Source organism: Crocodylus porosus, unplaced genomic scaffold (assembly GCF_001723895.1).
Source record: "Crocodylus porosus isolate Cpor-Errol unplaced genomic scaffold, CroPor_comp1, whole genome shotgun sequence".
Taxonomy (NCBI): Eukaryota; Metazoa; Chordata; order Crocodylia; family Crocodylidae; genus Crocodylus; species Crocodylus porosus.
Window position 1 is genome coordinate 61385754 of NW_017728931.1, and position 18893 is coordinate 61404646.

At 42.0% G+C, this 18893-nt stretch overlaps 1 protein-coding gene across 8 annotated transcripts in view; it reads left to right on the forward strand.

The window, feature by feature from the left end:
• TTC26 (tetratricopeptide repeat domain 26) overlaps positions 1 to 18893 on the forward strand; it is a 61649-nt gene that overhangs the window by 30946 nt on the left and 11810 nt on the right. For 4 of the 8 annotated variants that reach the window (XM_019545208.1, XM_019545206.1, XM_019545209.1 and 1 more), the window contains 5 exons: positions 1681 to 1769; positions 7417 to 7500; positions 10170 to 10239; positions 14083 to 14189; positions 17570 to 17703. In XM_019545208.1, coding sequence (XP_019400753.1) covers positions 1681 to 1769; positions 7417 to 7500; positions 10170 to 10239; positions 14083 to 14189; positions 17570 to 17703 — 484 coding nt within the window. Of the gene's footprint in view, positions 1 to 1680; positions 1770 to 7416; positions 7501 to 10169; positions 10240 to 14082; positions 14190 to 17569; positions 17704 to 18893 lie in introns of those variants that run through there. The other 4 variants (XM_019545205.1, XM_019545211.1, XM_019545210.1 and 1 more) reach the window with 2 other exon arrangements.

The following is an 18893-nucleotide window of genomic DNA, read 5'->3' on the forward strand; positions in this document are numbered from 1 at the left end:
TGCCCTTTGGGCAGGGGGCTGGACTCGATGATCTCCCGAGGTCCCTTCCAGCCCTGATGTCTATGAAATCTATGAAATCTCCTGCCCCAGCCAGCCAGCCAGCCATGTGGCATATGTGCAGTCCGCAGTGGGGTGCCACTGCCCTCTTTCCCTCCCTCCCCCTGATCCTGCTTCTGGGAGCAGGCACAGAGACACACTTCCCCCCCTGCCGTTCCCAATCTGGTCCCCCTAGCCCTTTCCCCCTCCCCTACCTCTCCCCTTCCCCCCACATACACTTACCTGCTGGGGGGCTGTCTGTGTGTGTGTGTCTGCCTCTGCATGCATGGTGTGTGCATCTGCCTCTGTGTGTGTGTGTGTGTGTCTGTCCCCTGCCCGCCTGGCAGCAGCAGGCATATGCCATCACATGGCTCTTGGGGCAGCGGTAGTGGGGTGGTTTTTGGCAATACACAATATTTTCAGACTAGGTGATAGTGGTGCTCAATCTTTCCGGCATGCAAGTCAGATGAATGGGTGCAGCTGCTCTAAGGGTCAGCTCCAGTATACAAACCAACCCCATGCATTGGGTCCAGGGCTGCAGACTGGGTCTGGGACTATGCACCAGGTCAAACCCTGCATGCTGGGTCTAGGGCTGCACACTGGGTTAGCATGCCAGCCCTATTTGGCATACAGGACTATGTCATCTGGCCTGTGGGGCTCTCCATGAGTCCACAAATATAGCAGCAGGAGAGAGCTGGTGTGTTAATTGCTGCTGGGCTCCCAGAGCTGTGGTAATTAACAGTGGCGTTAACCACTGCTAAATTTTTGGACCCATGGGAGCCTCAGGGGTTGGATGACTCAGCTCAGTGGATTGGATCAGGCTTGCAGATCATACCTTTAAGTACCATTGCTGTAGTATAAAATATTGGTACTCATTTGGGATGGGACAGTCATTCCTGGCTTTATCACTTGTGAATAATATGGCCCACCCAAACTGGACTGATTAAATTTTCATGCTACACTGTGTATAGAAAGCTGCAATATGTGGGCATAATGTTCTCTATGCTTCAAGTTTATTATGGTGTCAGCACTAAGATTTACATGTATAGACCTTCACCATCTAGGAATGTTTTTAAGGGTGTGAATATAAAGGGTATGGGCAAATGAACAAGTTACTGTAAAATAAGGTAAAGTCTGAACTTAGACTGCATTAGCCACTCCATAGTAACTGCCTTTGTGTGCCCACTGTTACCCCATGGTCGATGTGAGATAGTGTACCCCTTGTGGTAATTTTTGAATATGGGCACACAAACAAGAGAGTATAACTGTTTAAGATGGTTTAAAGGCACTTAAATTAGGACTAACGGGTTGAAAACTACAAATGCAGGACTTACTCTCACTTGTAGGAACTGGTAGTGATTCATGGTAAAATTGTCTCTGACACATGGAGGATATTCTATAGGAAATAGTCTGTTGTTTTAAGTAATTTGTTACCAGGGAGTAATCTTGTATTAGCAGAGGTGTACAAAAAGATCTAATTGCTTTTCTCATTCTCTAGTATAGTCACCTGGCTGAAAAAGACAGATGATACTATACTTTGGACTTTCTCAATAATTTAAGAAGCACATATCTGTAGTATTGATTCTTTTTTCCCCCTCTCACCCAATTTTAAACTGTATGCAACTGTATTCCCTCTTGTTTCAGATACTATCCCAGGGAGACAGTGCATGGCTTCCTGCTTCTTTCTGCTTAGGCAGTTTGATGATGTCCTGATTTACCTCAACTCAGTCAAGGTCAGTATTATTTATTTGCATTACTATAGGCCATAGGAATCTTAATCATAGACCATGACTTCACTGTGCTAGGCTGTATATAAATATACGCACGTGCAGTTCACAATCTAAGTATTAGGCAAGAGGCATTAAACGAATACAGATAACCTGACCAGGATTATAAGAAAACAATAAGACAGCATGATGGATACCATACCAGCAACCAAACTGTTGTTAAGAAAAAGGAGTTCTGAGGAGGGTTTTAAAGGAAACTAATCATGTTTTATATATGTAACAGATGTGAGGAGCAGCATAGGAGACAGCAAAAAGTGTCTGAAAATGTGATATGTGTGTGGTGAAACATCACTGGCTGATCCAAGGGAGGAGATTGACCTCCCCCCAACAACAGTGAATTAGAGATGGTATTATGTAAGGTGTGGAAAGACTGAGGCTCATGTTTGATAGAAAAAGTGGAGCTAGGAGAGGGAATGAGGCAAACTGACATGGCCAATGAAATAGGCTAGTAAAATGATCTCTGAAACAGGATACAGAATGGATGTGAGCATGGCATTATTGCATTTCTCAAAGCCAGAGAAAAGGATGTTGCAGTAGTCAAGTTGCAAGATGATAAAAAGTTTTTAGACATGTGAACACATAGGAAAAGTCATATTGTGGGAAGATTTAAATGTAGCGTAGACATGAGAACATAGAAAGAGTCCTAAGATGCCCATTTTATGGAACTAAATGATAGGCAACATGGTGTTGGTTTAGAAAGAAGGTTCTGGGATGGCAGAGAAGCTCGGGTTGCACCATATTGAGTTTGATGTGATGCTGCAATGTCTGCAAGGGGTGTTATGAAGACGATATTTTGGATATTTTTGTCACTGTACAAAATGGTAATTGAATACGTGTTTGCAGATGGGATTACCCATTTGAAGAAGGGTGTTGAAGAGTGTAGATGAAGAAGGGTATAAATGAAGAGTAGAAGGGGACCAAAGAACCCTGTAGAACCTACGCTGCTAGGTGAAGTGGGGAATGCCTAGAGTCCTCTGAAGAAGTGATTAGAAAGGAGAACCAAAAGAGGACTGTTATGGAGGCCTGAGGAGGACAATATCTCAAGAAGAAATATGTGGTTTATGGTGCTAAAGGCAACTGACAGGTCAAGGGGGATGAGGACTGGTTCAGAGCTTTGGTTAGAGAGAGGTCATTAGAGATGCCAGCAATAGATGTAACAGTGGAATGCAAAAGGCAGGAAACTGGCTTGGGGAAGGTCTACGATGGAATTGGAAGAGACAAACTCCAGATGTCTATTGTGGACAGCAGGCTCAGTCAGCTTAGAAGTGAAGGGAAGTTGGAGAGGTAAGTGGATTCAGGGTTTGTTTGGGTTTTTTTTCTTTTTTTAAATAGGAGAGAGACTAATCCATGGCATATACTAGGAAAGGAAAGAGCCAGAAAAGAGTGAGGTGTTAAGAAAAATAGTGAGGGAGATGTGGACACAGAGATCAGGGGATAGGTTGAAGTCCTTTGAGGCAAGTAGAAAGGTGAGAAGAAGAGAACAGTCTAGCTAATATCTACATCCATGATGGCAAACAGGAAATGGAGTTGTAGGATGAGAAGGGGAGGCAATGGGAAGGGTAGGGCAGGAGCCCATATTGTATTTTGTAAATATAGGCAGTCCTCGGACTTATGACACAATTGGTTCCTAAAAACTGTGTCTTAAGTCAAAACATTGTAACTTGGAACCAATTTTCTCATAAGAAATAATGTTATAAATGGGGGATTCGTTCCTGAACCAGGGCCTGATACCCTGTTTTCATCAAAAATACCCCAGATTTTTGTACTCGATCAATTATAGATGAGTAATATAGCTACATTAATGTATTTATATCATAAATAGAAATCATACTGTTTTGGAAGGACTTCTTTGAAGTGACTTTGCTGGACTTTTCGAAGGGCTCTTGGTTGGACTTTTTGAAGGGTTCTTAGAACAGCTGCAGTCTTCTCAGGAGTCTTGGCTGCAGGTTTTTCTGGAGTCTTGTCTGCTTTCTTAAAGACAGTGTCCAAGCAAGTTTGAACAGATGTTCTCCAGGGAGATGTGACACAGCGAATTTGTTCGCTGGCGTAGCGTCGCATTGGATCAAGCATTGTAAGTCGAAACTCATGTCATAAAGTTGAAACACGGTGTCAATTTCTAAACGTTGTAAGTGTGAAATGTTGTAACTTGAAATGTTGTAAGTCAAGGACTGCCTATATTCTTTCTAAGTAAACTGGAAAGATCCTGGGTGGAGAGGAAATGAGGAAGGTGGATGCGAGGTTTAGGAATAATGACATGAGAGAAAAGGAGGTAGCAGTAAAGATTAGAGTGAGTACCTTAACTCATGCTATGTTTTACCAGCTGGTGGAGATAATTTTCTTTCTCTCAGTCCAAATAAGAGGATAAATGATCCTACTGGGCAGTGGGGAAGGTCTGAGAGAGAGGGAAAGCTTCTTTGGTTGCCTGGTACTTGATTTGATTTTGTTGGAGGAGAAGGGAAATCAAGGGAATGCTGCTGTGGAATGATATATTTTTGTGTAACATCAAGAAGTGTTTCTTCAGCTGCTGGTGAGCTAGAGCAGAGCTATCCAACTGGCTGCCTATGGGCTGCATGTGGCCCCCAAGGGTTTAAACTGCCACCCAGCTGATGCATTCCCTATCATGTTGGGTGCTGTTGCCTCCAGGGGCTCTGGGCTTCTCCCTCCTCCAGGTTCTGCTTCCAGTGCCTACCCCACTGGGTGACACAGTGGAATGTGGCAGTGCTGGGGAAGCTAGGAGCTGTTGAGGTGTGTGGAAAGGGTGGCTCCCATGGATGTACATGCAGTGGAACAGGGTGGAGGGGGCTGCTTGCACAAATGATGGAGTGGGGTAGAGAAGATCTGCCAGTGCACTGTTGTGGTCCATGTGGGGCACAGCTCCCAGCCTCTTAGAAGTTGATCAGCCGTGAGTTAGACTTAGAGGAACAATATAGCAGTTCCCTTCCAGAATCAATCAGCAGGTCCTATTCATCACAGAACAGTGGTGTATTGTGTGCATATTTACACCTTTCCATCTTACACTCAAAAAGCAACTCCTGTAACTCAGTTATTTAAGAGATACTAATAAACACATGAGTGCATCTTTCATGTAGCACCCAGTAGAAGACAGTGGTGTATGCACAAACTCATCCCTGTCCCCACTTCTTTGATCTGTCATGTCATGTGAAATCTATGCAGATAGTTCCCATGGTTTGACATTATTTATCTTTTCCCACAATAACATACCAGAGTTCAAAGTTATTTTAGAAAGAAAAAGTAGACGAGGAGGAAGCAAACTATGCATTAAAAATGTAAACAAGATAACTAAAATAAAGGCAGCAGGACATGAAACTGACAAACTGTAGCTGTCAAAATAGAGGACTGGTAAGGCATGCTGGAAAAATATGGTGCTGCAGAAAGCCAGTTCTAGAAGTTTGGTAGCACATCCTATGTGAACATTGCCTCCTGACAAAGGCTGGGTGCCAGTTGGCACCATGCCACCTTTGCATGAGTCATAGCAGCAGTATTGGATGCAGCCTGGTGGAACTCATTGCTACATGATATTATTGGGCATTTATACACGTATTTTTTTTCCTGGGACAAGCAGGAGATCTGCCGCTTCGTAGCAGACTCGATTAATCCGTATGCGACCTGAGGTGAACTGCATGAACTGCATGCAGTTCTATAAATAGCAAAATGTGCATCAGTGCGCAGAAAATTGGAATGGTACACTTTTGGCACCTCCAAAGTGTTTTAGTTCAAAAGTGCATCACTGCCATTTTCTCAGTGCTGATGTGCATTTTGCAACTTATACAACTGTATGCATTGCAGCGCTGGGTGCTTTTCAAAGCTCCCAGCACTGCAACACATGCATGTGTAAAAATGCTCATTGAGCTCAAGAGGTTAGTAGGATTCAAAGAGACTGCACTTTTATACAAATAGCGAAAATATTCAGTTTTAAGTATTTTTAAATGTGTTTCTAAAAGGACTACAACCCTAATACTTCATGGCCTGATGCAACGTCTAACTAATAGAGAGAATTTAAACATTCCTGTTAGGCATGCTATCCCGTATCTTCCTGCTTCAGGGTTTTTTGTGCCTTTCTTTGAAGCAACTGGTATTGGATGCTGTTGAAGACAGAACACTGAGTACATGGACCACTGCTCTGTTTCAGTTTTGCAACTGCTGTATTATTATAGCTCCAGCAGTCCAAATAGTGTTCTCTCTCTACCTTCTTATAGTTGGGTGGATTGCCCAGTCTGCATTTTGTGCTTCATTGTCTGGTATCCAACTTGTCTAGCTTTACAAGTAGAGATGTGGACAAGTGGAGTTCGCATTATGTTTTTTTGGCAAACATCACCTCCATCAATGATTGATTAAAACTGCTTTAGGCACTAGCATGCCTCAAAGGACGCCTTGCTATGAGTGTCCTGCCAGCTGGCCTGAAGCTGGCTTTTTGGCACTAAGGACCATCTGGGGAGATGATCTAATCCAGCACCAGCTGAGCTCTGGTCACAAGGAATGCTCCATTGTTCAGCTGACTGTCTGAGCAACTAACTGAGATAGACACCAATCAGAGCAGCAAGTAATGTTATGACAAGATTGTAGGGCTTAAGGTGAATTCAGTGCAAGACCAAAGAGGATAGTGACAGACTTTATCCAGGGCGAAAACTGTCTCTGGTAGGTAAAAGAGCCTGATTAGTGTTAAGACACTGAACCTGGGGTATTTAAACAGGTTCTAGTCCACTACTTTTTTCAGCAGCAGTTCAGATTTCTAATGCAGATACAGTCAAGCTAGGTGATACAGCTGACTATAGTTGGCAACAGATTTTTTTTTTTTTTACCATGTTCAAAGCCAAATGTACCCGTAGCTTGTCATGAGCTCTGATAAAAATTGCAGTGTGAACATGGCCTTGTATATGCTCTGGAAAAGATGCAGCACAGGAAAGATAATTCTGAGCTTCTTTGGTGTCCAGCACTGAGAGGATATTGAAAATGAACTTTGAGTAAGAGGGTTGGCTGTATGTGCACCACAAATGGCATATTGTTCACCAAGTTTGCTTGATTTGGGACTTATACTAATTCAGGCAAACCATCTGTGAGGGAGACTGACAGTGTAGCATTTTAGTTTTAAGGGTAACTTAACTAACTTGAGGTAGGAAGGAGAAACTGCTCACTCCATTAAACTAGTGGGGAAAAGAAAGCTCTCTGTTAAGCAGTCTTAAGTTTTAAGGTGTGTGCATGATGGGAGTGGTCATAGGGAAAGAAGCCATGGCACCATAGCATGTCTTAGCATGCCTAGAATGAAAGATCAACCCAGTAAAAGCTGCCAGCCTGCAATTTCTGGGTTGGAACATACTCCAGACCTGCTATTGTTAATACTCTGGAATGTTTCAGCTATGTTTGCAGTCACAAACTCATGATGGAAAGCCACTCTAATTCTCTAGCCAGTGTTTAGAAATGACTTAGGTTTATAGTGTTCTTTCCCCCTCTCCAACCCATTTGTCTGGTGTAGGCTGATTTAGAACTTGATTCTTTATTTTTCATATTGTATACCATGTGGAACTGTGCTTTGTTTTGTTTTCTTCTTTTAACCTGTGTATGGCTTATTTTCCAGAGTTACTTCTACAATGATGACACTTTTAACTTTAACTACGCCCAAGCCAAAGCTGCCACTGGCAATTTCAGTGAGGGTGAGGAGGTATGTCTGTTGGCTTAAACAATGGGAAAGTTTTCTACATGCCCCTCCCCCATACAAGTATTGCTCTCACTCTGTTTGGGATCCTGCAGGTTGTGTGGAACCTGAGCTCCAAGAATTGAGAAGTATATCTTGCTCTCAATTAATAGGATTCAGAAGAAGTAGCTTGCTCTAACCTTGCACTGTGGAAATAATGCTGTTAGTGTATCACAGGAGCACTCCCAGCTGTTTCTAATTGATCAGAGAATACCCCCTTGATTATGGTTTCTGTCTGTCTGGGATCCCAGGCAGCCTTATTGTTCAGGCAGAGCAAAGTCTGTTGAGTGAAAGAGATTGGATAACTGAACGTTGACTTAGGGGTTTGTTATATGTGAGAGGAGAAAAAAAAACAAAAAATGTTTCCACAACATCCAGGTAGGCTTGAGGAGTTTTGCTTCTTCGTATGCACAGCATGTTTTGTGCATTGGAAGTTGAAATACACACAGAGTAATAACTGCTCTGAAGAATTAAGTGAGACTTCTCAAAAGCAGTAAAGATCAGAAAATTGGAGTGGGAGGTAGGACAAGAAACCCAGCATGTGGTTTGTTATTTTAAGTCAGATGGTTTTGATAAAATTCTTTTTTTTTAACAGTCTTCTGATATTTGAACCTTAGATTTCTGGGGCAATATGATGAGAGGTTTGGGTGAAGAACAGGAAGAGTTAATTTCTTATTTCTGTGATTGGAATTAAAGCTTCTCCAAAAACCTGTCCAAGATTGATAGGCAAAAAGGGTATGTGCTACAGTCCTATCAGCTCAGTTTAGTTGGTTTAATACAATTGAATAACCCCTCTTAACATTTGTGAAAATTCAAGCTAACAGGTTTGAAGTCATATTAGGAGGCCACTTGTAGTCTCTGGTAGTGGTGCTCAAACTTTTTTCCCAGTGGGACAGATGGACAGTGTCTGGTCAGACTGTGGGCTGCATGGTGGTTCCAAACTAGTACCTGGGGCTGGTATGGCGGACATCATCCAACCATCGGAGTTGGGAAGGGGGCAGCCCAATCTGAGCCCAGCACCACAGAGGAGAAGGGGCCTTCACCTAGCTCTGCAGTGGGGAGTGGGGTAAGGATGTGAGCCTACCAGGGGGTGAAAGGGGTATGGCTCAGTCCCAACCTGGCTGTGTGGGGAAAGGGGACATGGCTTGGGCCTAACCCAGCCTTGCAGGGGAAAAGGGGACATGGCTTGAGGAGAAGAAGAGCATGGCCTGGCCCAAACCAGCCCCACTGGGGAAAAGAGGTGTGACCCAGCCCCATGGAGGAAAGAGGGCATGGCCCAGCCCTGTGTGAGGGAAGACCTGATCTGGTTCTGACTGGGTTCACATATTAAAGGCCACTGCTCCCTGCTGCCAAATTTCCCAACCTGTGGGGAACCCCGCAGGACAGATGCGATGGCTCTATAGGCTGCATTTGGCCCACAGGCCAGAATTTGAACTAAATGATTGCACTTTTAAATATACTGCATCTGGGTTGCAGAAACACCAAAGACTTATAAATTTAGCCTTGAATAATAGGTCCTCCTGCTTTTGTCTGTATTTTTACAAACTGTGCTGAGTGGATTTGCATTATATAGATGACAATTTTGGAACTGCTTATAAATTTAAGTAAGCCCATTGGTACTGTTTTGGTGTCTAGTGATCTGTGACTGTGGCCACACATCCATGTAAGGATTACCCTCTTCAGCAGTTCATAAATTTATTAAATGTCTCCAGAAGTAACCCTCTGTGTAACATAATTTTTCAAAAAGAGTGGCCCCTCTGGGCATAAGGGACCAATCTGCGGGGTGAAATGCTACTCATAGCAATAACACTCCATTCTGAATTAGAGCATTAGCAATGTTTAAACAATAAAACCATTTGATTGATTGGCAAAACATTATTTTCCAGTAAGTGCTTTTTATAATTATGGGCAGAATAACCCATGTACATGGAGAAAGGGGTTTGATTTTTTTTGCCACCATCCCCAATAAAGAATGGGTATTTTTATCTTTTTTGCTGAGTGAAGCCACCACAGAAGATTTAAGAACATAAGACCACCTTTACCTCCTTCTGACTGTCAAATGCAGTAATGATTCTGTCTCCATAATAAATTGTAAAAGATAGTATTTTGACCCAGAGCCTCTCTAAAACTGATGGTTTAAGGGCTGTTATTGCTACTTCAGGAACTTCAGGTTTGTTTCATACAGTAAGTGGTAGAGGGAATGGAAGAGATCATCATTACCGTGAGGCCTCTTCTGGTATTTTAGAAGGATGATAATTTCACAGCTTGCACTACATGCTAAACAGTTGCATTCCTAGTTGTTTTTCCCATAGCCCCATCTTCCTTTATGCTCTGCTTGTTGTATATCAATACCCACTGGCAGTTGTTCAAGCAAAGCCATACCCTCCCCATAGTTTGGCACTGTAAAGCTGCAGAAATCCCATGATAAGCATTGTACTGTTTCAGTTCTCCACCTGCCTGACAGAAATACCCCTGTACATTGCAGTTTTATACTCCCAGTTCTTCCTATCAAGCTGCTCTTTGTCTGGCGTAAACCTTGGCTGTGTATTGTGGAGATGGATCTAGTTTCTCTATATTGCAGAGCGCGCATGCATGCATACACACACATACTCCTAATTATTTTTCCCCCCCCACAGGTGTTCCTGTTGATCCAGAGTGAGAAGATAAAGAATGATTATGTTTACCTTAGCTGGCTAGCTCGCTGCTGTGAGTCACTTTACTCTCAAAATTGCTAGATACAGATCCCCCTTTTTGCATCCGTCTTGGCACTCTGCTCATTCTATGTTGTGGGTGGATCTAGTGCTCCACGAAAGTGAACAGAAAAGTGCCTTAACTGTGATCAGCTACAGTGTGGCCAATTTACTGCACAAGCAGTGCATCTGGCTGATTTTTTTTAAATACCTATATTTTGGTGTTGACCCTAGCATAGTTCTATCAATGTTACTGTACCTCCTTCCTGAGCTGTAGGAATATTCTCTTGTCAGTTCTCAACAATCTGAACAGAGATTACCAATCTTAATTTTTTCCCTAATGTAGTAGCGCAAATGTTTCCTTTCCAATTTTAAAAATATCCTGCTAATTAAGGATATATCTACACTGCATTCAGTCTGATGGTTGCTTGCCAGTATTGCTTACATGGCTTTTAATCAGTCTGAAATCACACAGTTGGTGGTACCTTTCTGTAGGCCAACTCAGATCTGGAGATTTTTCTCAAGTTACCCATTTCCTTCAACAACACCCTTAACTTCCTGAGCAGCAACCATTAGAAAGTAGTCTGTGCTGAAGAGAGATCATCAGCATATAGATGTGACCTTCTAAAAGAGGTCACTTGGGGCCTGCCACATCACATCACACATGCGCGGCTAACCCCTCTCTCTGACTCAGCTTTGGGATTCCAGAATTTCTTTCCCAATCCATAAAACTAGCAGGTTTGTTTATTGTCAGGTTTTTTTTGTTAAAGTTTTTCCCTGGAAATTATTAAGGTTTCAACCTGATGAAAGATCTCTTGGGTTCAGAAGGAGATTATAATGGTGTTTTGGTAGGTAGTGTACTTCCTTTTTTAATTATGTAGTAAAGAAGTTATTTGATATTGGTGCTAGGCATGTTGTAACTGCTCAAAATACTTCCTTTTAGATAAAGTTTAAAACTAAGATAGTTTGGTCATTAAAAGATCTCACAGCACTTGCATAAGGATAGTTAAGTATTGTTGGGTACATTAGGTAAATGCTGTCTTGGTAATTGTTTTCTTCATACTAAATTCACACATGTGGAAGATGAGTTGCTAAATTATTATCTGTCTTTAAAATGCACAGGTAAACAACTGTTGCATTTCATTACAGATAAAGCTGCTTTCAGGGACAGGTGTAGTGATCCCTTTATTTGCCAAGCATGCAAATAGCTTTAGGATCTTTCTGGTTGAAAGGCCCCATATAAGTATTATAGCATACTCATTTTGAATATGAACAAGTATTGAGTCGTAGACATGTCTACCTTAAACTATTTGCAAGGGGCCAAAGATGCTGGTAGTGCAGCTTTTTAGGTGCATTACACAGTCAGCTCTTTTGCTGATTATATAGATCGTATCCTAAAAAAGGTAAAAACTCATTGTGTTTCATCTCCCAGCATAGTACTGTCTTTCTGCATATACACAGCTTAGTAGTTGTTAAAGAACTATAAATGCATTGTTTTTTCATGCAGAGAACTGTGGTTTGTTAGGTTTTCAGTGACTGGTTATCAGGTCATCATATAAGACATGTCTCTCCCCTGTAGTGTGTGCTGCTACCAGAGCTAACAAAACAAATGTCTTGCTTCCTGCCCTGCAGAAAACGTCCGATAAACACCTATTCTGATGGCCATTATCATCTTCCATACTGCACTTACTTCTGCAGTATTATACCATATGGACAGGTCTTCCTGATTTCTCACTGTCTCTGGCTGGCAAGTAGATTATGCTCAGAAACATGATAATGTTATGTAATCTTTAACTTAACTGAGCATTTTACTTATCAGTAGAGGTAGTTTGTGCAGAGAAACTACTTTTGAGTATCTTTTCAATGCACTTCAGATTTACATTGGTATCTCCAGTTAACATAGGCAATAATTGTTGCTCCTCTTGACTTCTGTGCCAGTAATGCCACGAATGCAGAAAACTTCCCTATGTTAATGGCCAGTGTTCAGAAAGGTCTATCCCTCCCCTCCAATTCTAGCTCAAATTCAAGAAACTATCCAGTTCCACTGATATATCGTTATGTCTGAAATTAACAGGCCAACTTTTAAATTAAATACAAAGATCAGATTTCTTAGCTTTAGAAGATCAACTTTTAGAATTTTGTCTCCCAAAGTATTGGGCAAATCTCCTTACTGGAATTCAAGTATAGTTCCATTCAGGCGCTTGTATGATTAATTATGTTTATACTATTGAGGTTTTAGGTAAAAGCCTACCTCTTGTTTACATAAGCAGGGTTAAAATAACTGCAAGATTTTAAGGGTTCTTGAAAGAAATTTGCCACTGGAAGCATGGTGATAAGAGTCTTGCCTACACTTTGTATTCCTTTGGGCTATAGAACCATACAAATTAATGTTTACAATCAAATGGACACTGGGCATTGAGGACTTCAGTCTTGTGTCCTTCTGTTAAGTTTTTGTGAATGTGAAAATGCACAATATTGACTCTTACAGTTTTGAATACATCCAGAAATAAGAGGATGCCACAGTCCAATGCCACACATTAAATACTTTCTTGAGTATAAACATTCTCCACGTTCTGACTAATTATCTCTAAAAGCCCTAAGACTTTATGGAATCATAGAAAATTAGGGTTAGAAGGGACCTCAGGAGTTCATCTAGGATGGAGGTCATTTGTGGATGGTACCTTTATGACTATACCAAAGCTTAAGAAACTGTAAGTGAATTTCAGTTGCTTATTATTTTTTTAGTACTATGCTACAAGTAACAGAATACATATGGCAAACTGGATACAAACTCTTTTCAGTTTTTATGACAACAGACATGTCCTCCCAAGACGGAGCTGAAAGATTTTCAATCAATTTTTATTATTTAAAGGATATGAAGATTATTTTACTTGTTTTTGCTAAGGCATCTGATTACATTCAGTCAAAGCTCAACTTGATGTTAAAATGCACATCATAGTCTTGAGACTGTTTCATTGGCCAAGAATGCTGTTATAAACGCTGTTTGTTCTTTGCTGAAGGAAGATAAGTGCTAACAAGAAACAGATTTGTAATGTTTCTTCATTTTTGTGGTTGTGGAGTATCTAAGTGGGAAGGATAGTGAAGCAAGATACAGCTTTTTTTTCACAAAATTTAAACTTTTAAAGCCTTCTTACTACTGTCGCCATTTCCTGATTTTCAGATGTGTAATGCAGAGAGCCTTCTTTGTATCTTCCAGCCTAATTAGTACTCTGTTCATGTACTATAATGTAAATCTGAGATGTTATTTCCATCCCCGCTTCTTGGAATCCTTTTATACATTTGGCATTTCCTTTTCCTGTGGGTAGTATTTCATATGAAGTAGACCAGTGGAATAATCTGTCACATGGTTTTCCAGAGTAGAAGAACCAGTGATCCATTCTAGCCTACTCTGTTGATATAATGTAAATCTGAGATGTTATGGACTTGCATCATTTGCAGGTCTAGCCTTATAATTGTTACTGGTGGGGCTGAGGAATTTGCTCTTTATTCTATGGCAGTGTTTTTCAACCTTTTTTTTTTTTTGTATGTGAACTCCTAAAAATTTTTGAATGCAGGTGCAAACCCCTTTGGAAATTGTGAATGGTGGTGTGGACCCCTTTAAATTGTAAGTGTGGGTATTTACATGCTTTTGATTGATCATAGTAATGTTTGTGGACCTCTTAGATATAGTCTGTAGACTCTTAGGGGTTCACAGACCGCAGGTTGAAAACCACTGTTCTGTGGTGTTTGGTATGAATGGGAGATTTTGGTAGACTGGGGTTAAAAGGTTACAGACATTTACTTCAGCTGTTATTGGGCAGTATTTCTTTGCCTTTTCAACTTCCTGTTCTCATTGCAGATATCATGAACAAGAAACCTCGACTAGCATGGGAACTCTATCTGAAGATGGAAAATTCAGGAGCATCCTTCAGCCTCTTGCAGCTTATTGCAAATGATTGCTACAAAGTGAGTTGTTTGAATTCTGCTGCATCCCACTCAGAGGCCTCTTTTACAGTAGACTCTCATTCTTAATATTCCCCACCACTTTCTGAACTAATGAAACTCCAGTGATGCTGGTAGACTGAGAAGGATTTATCAGCATTTTAACCAGGGTATCTTTCGGGCAGGCGATTACACTAATTAAAGCTCTTGCGATTGTTTTGTACTAGTGCTATCATTAGGGCTAATCACCATTTCTACCACAGAAAGAGCTATTACTACTAGTAGCAACAGAAAGTAGTTTTGAGAAAAAAGTTCCAGAGGAGATTTGAAGCTCTTCCTAGCAATTCTTCTCTTTCTGTTTGAGACTTAGAATGTCAGCACTGATGCTTTGGATGGTTTTTCTTCCTCAACCCCATTTCCCCCACAACCTTGAGAGTACATACAATGAATAATTTGGTGAAATCACTGGGAATAGAGTACTAGGATTTTTCCAAAATTTATTAGTGTTGGATGTTAAAAAAACATCAATAATTGCCTTGTAAGTGATATAGCTATGTAGTCTTGTAAACTGGCCTTGTATAGGCATTCAGTTTCTCCTGGGAGAGTCACTGATCTCCCAGGAGAAACTACAAGAGTACAGATGTTCAGGCTTTTTTTCTGAGGTTTAAAATGGCTGCTCCAGGAGAAAAATGAGTTGGGGAACAACCAGAGTTAAATTATTCCTGGGAGAGTTTCTCCTGGGAGAGCGAATGTCTGTATCTGCTTTGGCTTCTTTCAGATCATGATCCTCTAACATTCCTCGTGCCACCTCTCAGGGAAACAGCATGTTGCTTGCTGGACTCTACTGCTCCAGCAGGGAGCAGAGCAAACCCCCTTAGTAATCCCCACAATTGTCACAGGGAAACACAGGTTGACCATGGCCAGTCTGGGTCAGCCAATTGGGTCTACCCTATGCACTACTGCCATCTGTTGCCAGACTGACTAAGGGAACCTGCAGAGCATGCTGAGATGTCTGCACAGCACCCTTCTCCCCCTGCCCCACTTTCCCCCTAGTTCTACAGTGTCATCATCACTGCAAGTTCTGCACTCTTCAGGGCCTCAGCATTCAAATGTCTGTATACCTGGCTCTGGATAAGTTTCTTTACTAAGTTAACAAACCTTGGAGAATTGTCCCAGGTTAATAATTCTGGCATATTTAATAGATTTCATAGACATTTGGGTTGGAAGGGACCCCAGAGGATCATTGAGTCCAGCCCCCTGCCCATTGAGTCCAGCCCCCTGATTGGGTAAAAAAGAGCGCAGGCCAGATGCCCCCAGCCAGGTGCCTATACAGCCTTCTCTTAAAGACCCTCAAGGTGGGAGACAGCACCACCTCCCTTGGGAGCCCAGTCCAAATTTTGGCCACCCTTACTGCAAAGAACTTTTTCCTGATATTCAGCCTAAATTTGCTCTCTGTCAGTTTGTGACCATTGTTCCTTGTTACCCCAAGAGGCACCCTGGTGAAAAGAGCATCTCCAATCCCTTGCTGCATTCCCATAATGAATTTGTAGACAGTCACAAGATACCCTCTCAACCTTCTCTTGTGGAGGCTGAAGAGGTCCAAGTCCCTCAGTCTCTCCTCATAGGGCCTTGCCTGCCAGCCCCTGACCATACGAGTGGGCTCCTCTGGACCCTCTCAACTCTATCCACGTCCTTCTTGAAGAATGGTGCCCAAAACTGGACCCAATACTCCTAGTCATAATGTACAGCTCATTTTAAGGCTGAAATTTGCCATTGTGTATATCTGCCAGGTTTTAAACAACTGAGGAATTTTAAGTGTAGGTTTCCTAAATGTACACATACATCTTTTTTATATGTAGAGCAATTCTGAGATTCTGAAAGAAGTTTAGGTGACAACACAGGATTTCCTTTTCAGAGAAACAATGCAACCAGATGGAAGAAGTACTCTATTCCCTCAAGGATCTGAGGACAACTAGGTCTGTTGGTATCCATACTATACCATCCTTCCACAAGCTCCTTTAGGTAGCTGTCTCAACAAAGGCTAAGAATGTTTTCATCAACCAGAATGCTCATCCAGAAAGCTTCCTTATACCAAAGGTGTCAGTCATCTTCCTTTTCTGTCAGTACCAGGGTTCCTCCTAGAAGCGCGGCAAGTGTCAAGAACCATGACAAGTCCAACCAAAAACTGAACTTGAAAAGTCACCTCATACCCTTCCTTTGGGCATAGACAGAAGTTACAGCTGAGAAATAGATACTAGACATTGTTGCCTGCAGCTGTCCCAGTCACTTTCATTCTTTGTCCCTTCCCCTACCCTTCTTCAGGGTGCTATCTTCCTAAAGCCTATTAAAGAAAGAAGTGGCCTCACTTATAATTGTTGTTGTTGTTGTTGTTGTTGTTGTTATTAACTTAAAGAAAGCATAGAAGTGTGGCATGACAATATGGAGGGAAAATATTCTATTCCTGATATTTCTTTATGCCCAAGAGAATATAGGGGATTTTATCCTATCTTAGCTCTGAGGAGACTGAACAAATGTATATTAATTCCACCAGAGTGAGATCTTAACTTCCAATAACTCTTACTTTGGTTATTATTGAACACAGAGAGATCATAACTGGCTGCTACAGTCTAGACTTGCCTTGACTATTCCAGGCAGGAACTGTCTGTTTGTTTTATATTTGTACATGCAACACTGGGGCTTTAGTGCTACAAACCACCATTCTGGTAATCTGTGATTGGGGGACATTTCTGCTAGACCCGTTTTGTCAAGAACAAGGTCAGATTTTCAGACCTTTATTTCAGAGGCTGTTTGAGTTGAGAATCATTACCAGATGTCTGTCTTCTGTGGTAGAATCAAGGCCTTTTGAACATCTCACCAATTTCTCTAATCTTCTGGGTGATTGCCAAAGCCAGATGAAACTGGGTCATATTCATCTTCATAGCTCTCTACCACCTGAAGCAGTTTTGGCTGACAGGGTTGTGTTGAAAATGTCCACATAAGCACTGATCAAGCCCAGGCCAACTAGAACTTTTATGTCAAAAGCCTGGACCCCCAAACACTTCACTTGATGGACTGGATGCTGACTGGTTAAGCACCAGGGGAAAGGGTTTCTCCTTAAGTTCAAGATACCCCGATACAGAATATTCAACCTACAGCAGGGGTAGGCAAAATACTAATAATAATTCAAAGTCCTGATTAAGATAATACTTATTTTCCGAATCTCTATACAATCTACTTGAAACTGAAATGTGCCTCTTGCAGTTCTGAGCAGTTTGGAAGAGCAGGAAAAAGTATGCTGTTTGCATAACTGTAACTCCAGAAAAATAGCATCAGAATTTTGGATATCTTTCTGTTTAGACAGTCACGTGTGTCTGAGATATGTGGTGCTTTCTTTTGCTACACAGATGGGCCAGTTTTATTATTCAGCCCAGGCCTTTGATGTTTTGGAGAGACAGGACCCTAACCCTGAATACTGGGAAGGCAAGAGAGGTGCCTGCGTGGGCATCTTCCAGATGATCTTAGCTGGCCGAGAACCCAAGTAAGTACTCTTATTTTGTATGAAATTCTCACCTAGTCTTCCTTGTCTAACTAGCAGTAAGCCAGAATTGCATTAAGAGCTGCTTTTATGAAAAGGAATGGATAACCCTACCTTCTCCAACTCGTTTACTTTTTAAAAGAGACAAGTGCTGCCCCCAGTGGTTATGTACTCAAATGGCATTTCTGTTGTCTTTCTTCTAATCTAATGGGTACAGGAGATGTGAAGGATGACCTACTGACTTATCTTTAAGTTAAGTAGATCCCCCCCGATGCAAGCCGCCTCAGACTGCAAATATATTTATTGGATATCTCTAGCTAGACAAGGCTAAGATTTGTCAGTAGTCAACAGGAGCAGTCTAAAATAGGCAGGCTATTTGAAATGTGGGTTTAAAAACGTTTCAAAACATAGTGCTTCTGCTGTGGAACACACAGGGAGCCCTTACTTCACTTTCTGACCAGAACACTTTGGAATTGCTATAGCTGCATGCTACAGCAGGCTCTCCAGACATTGGGGTGTTACGAGGTGCATACGGCACCTGTGTCTCTGCTTCCACTCTTTCTCCCTCCTACAGGAGCCAAGCAGACTCTTGGTTAGGGCACCATTGCTTCCTGCACTGCAAGGCTGGGGTTTCTAGAACTCAGAGCACCTGGCCTCTGGCACTTGGGGTGTCCCAGGTACTAGGACTCCTGGCTTCAGGTTACAGGGAACAACAGTGCCTCAAGTGGTGGCAACCCCAAGGAGCACCTCAAGTCCCATAAGCCCATGTGTGCAAGGAATGCAGGGAGATCGAGGGAGAGGGGTGGCTGAGGGAGGGGGGCAGTAGCAGCCGGGGTGCTGGGAGAAGGTGTGAGGGCAATCACTGCATGAAGGATCCACAACCTGTAGAGATGTACAGTGGCATAAAACAATAAAAAATTGTACCAGCTCCCTTTGGGTACTGTTTTATCATGCTTGGGAGCAATTTATCTCATGTGCTCATCTATATGGTAGCTTTTTGAAACATTTCAAATGCTATGACTATCCATACCCTAAAGAAGATAGGGGTGCATGAGAGAGTGATGCTTCTGCAAGCAGTCCTTTTCTTTCTGAGTAATAATAAACGTGCCATTCTTCACATGGTCAGACACTTGGTATAATTACCTTTTAAGCCCTGAGGCAGTGCTCCTGCATTAAATGTACATGTTGCTGTT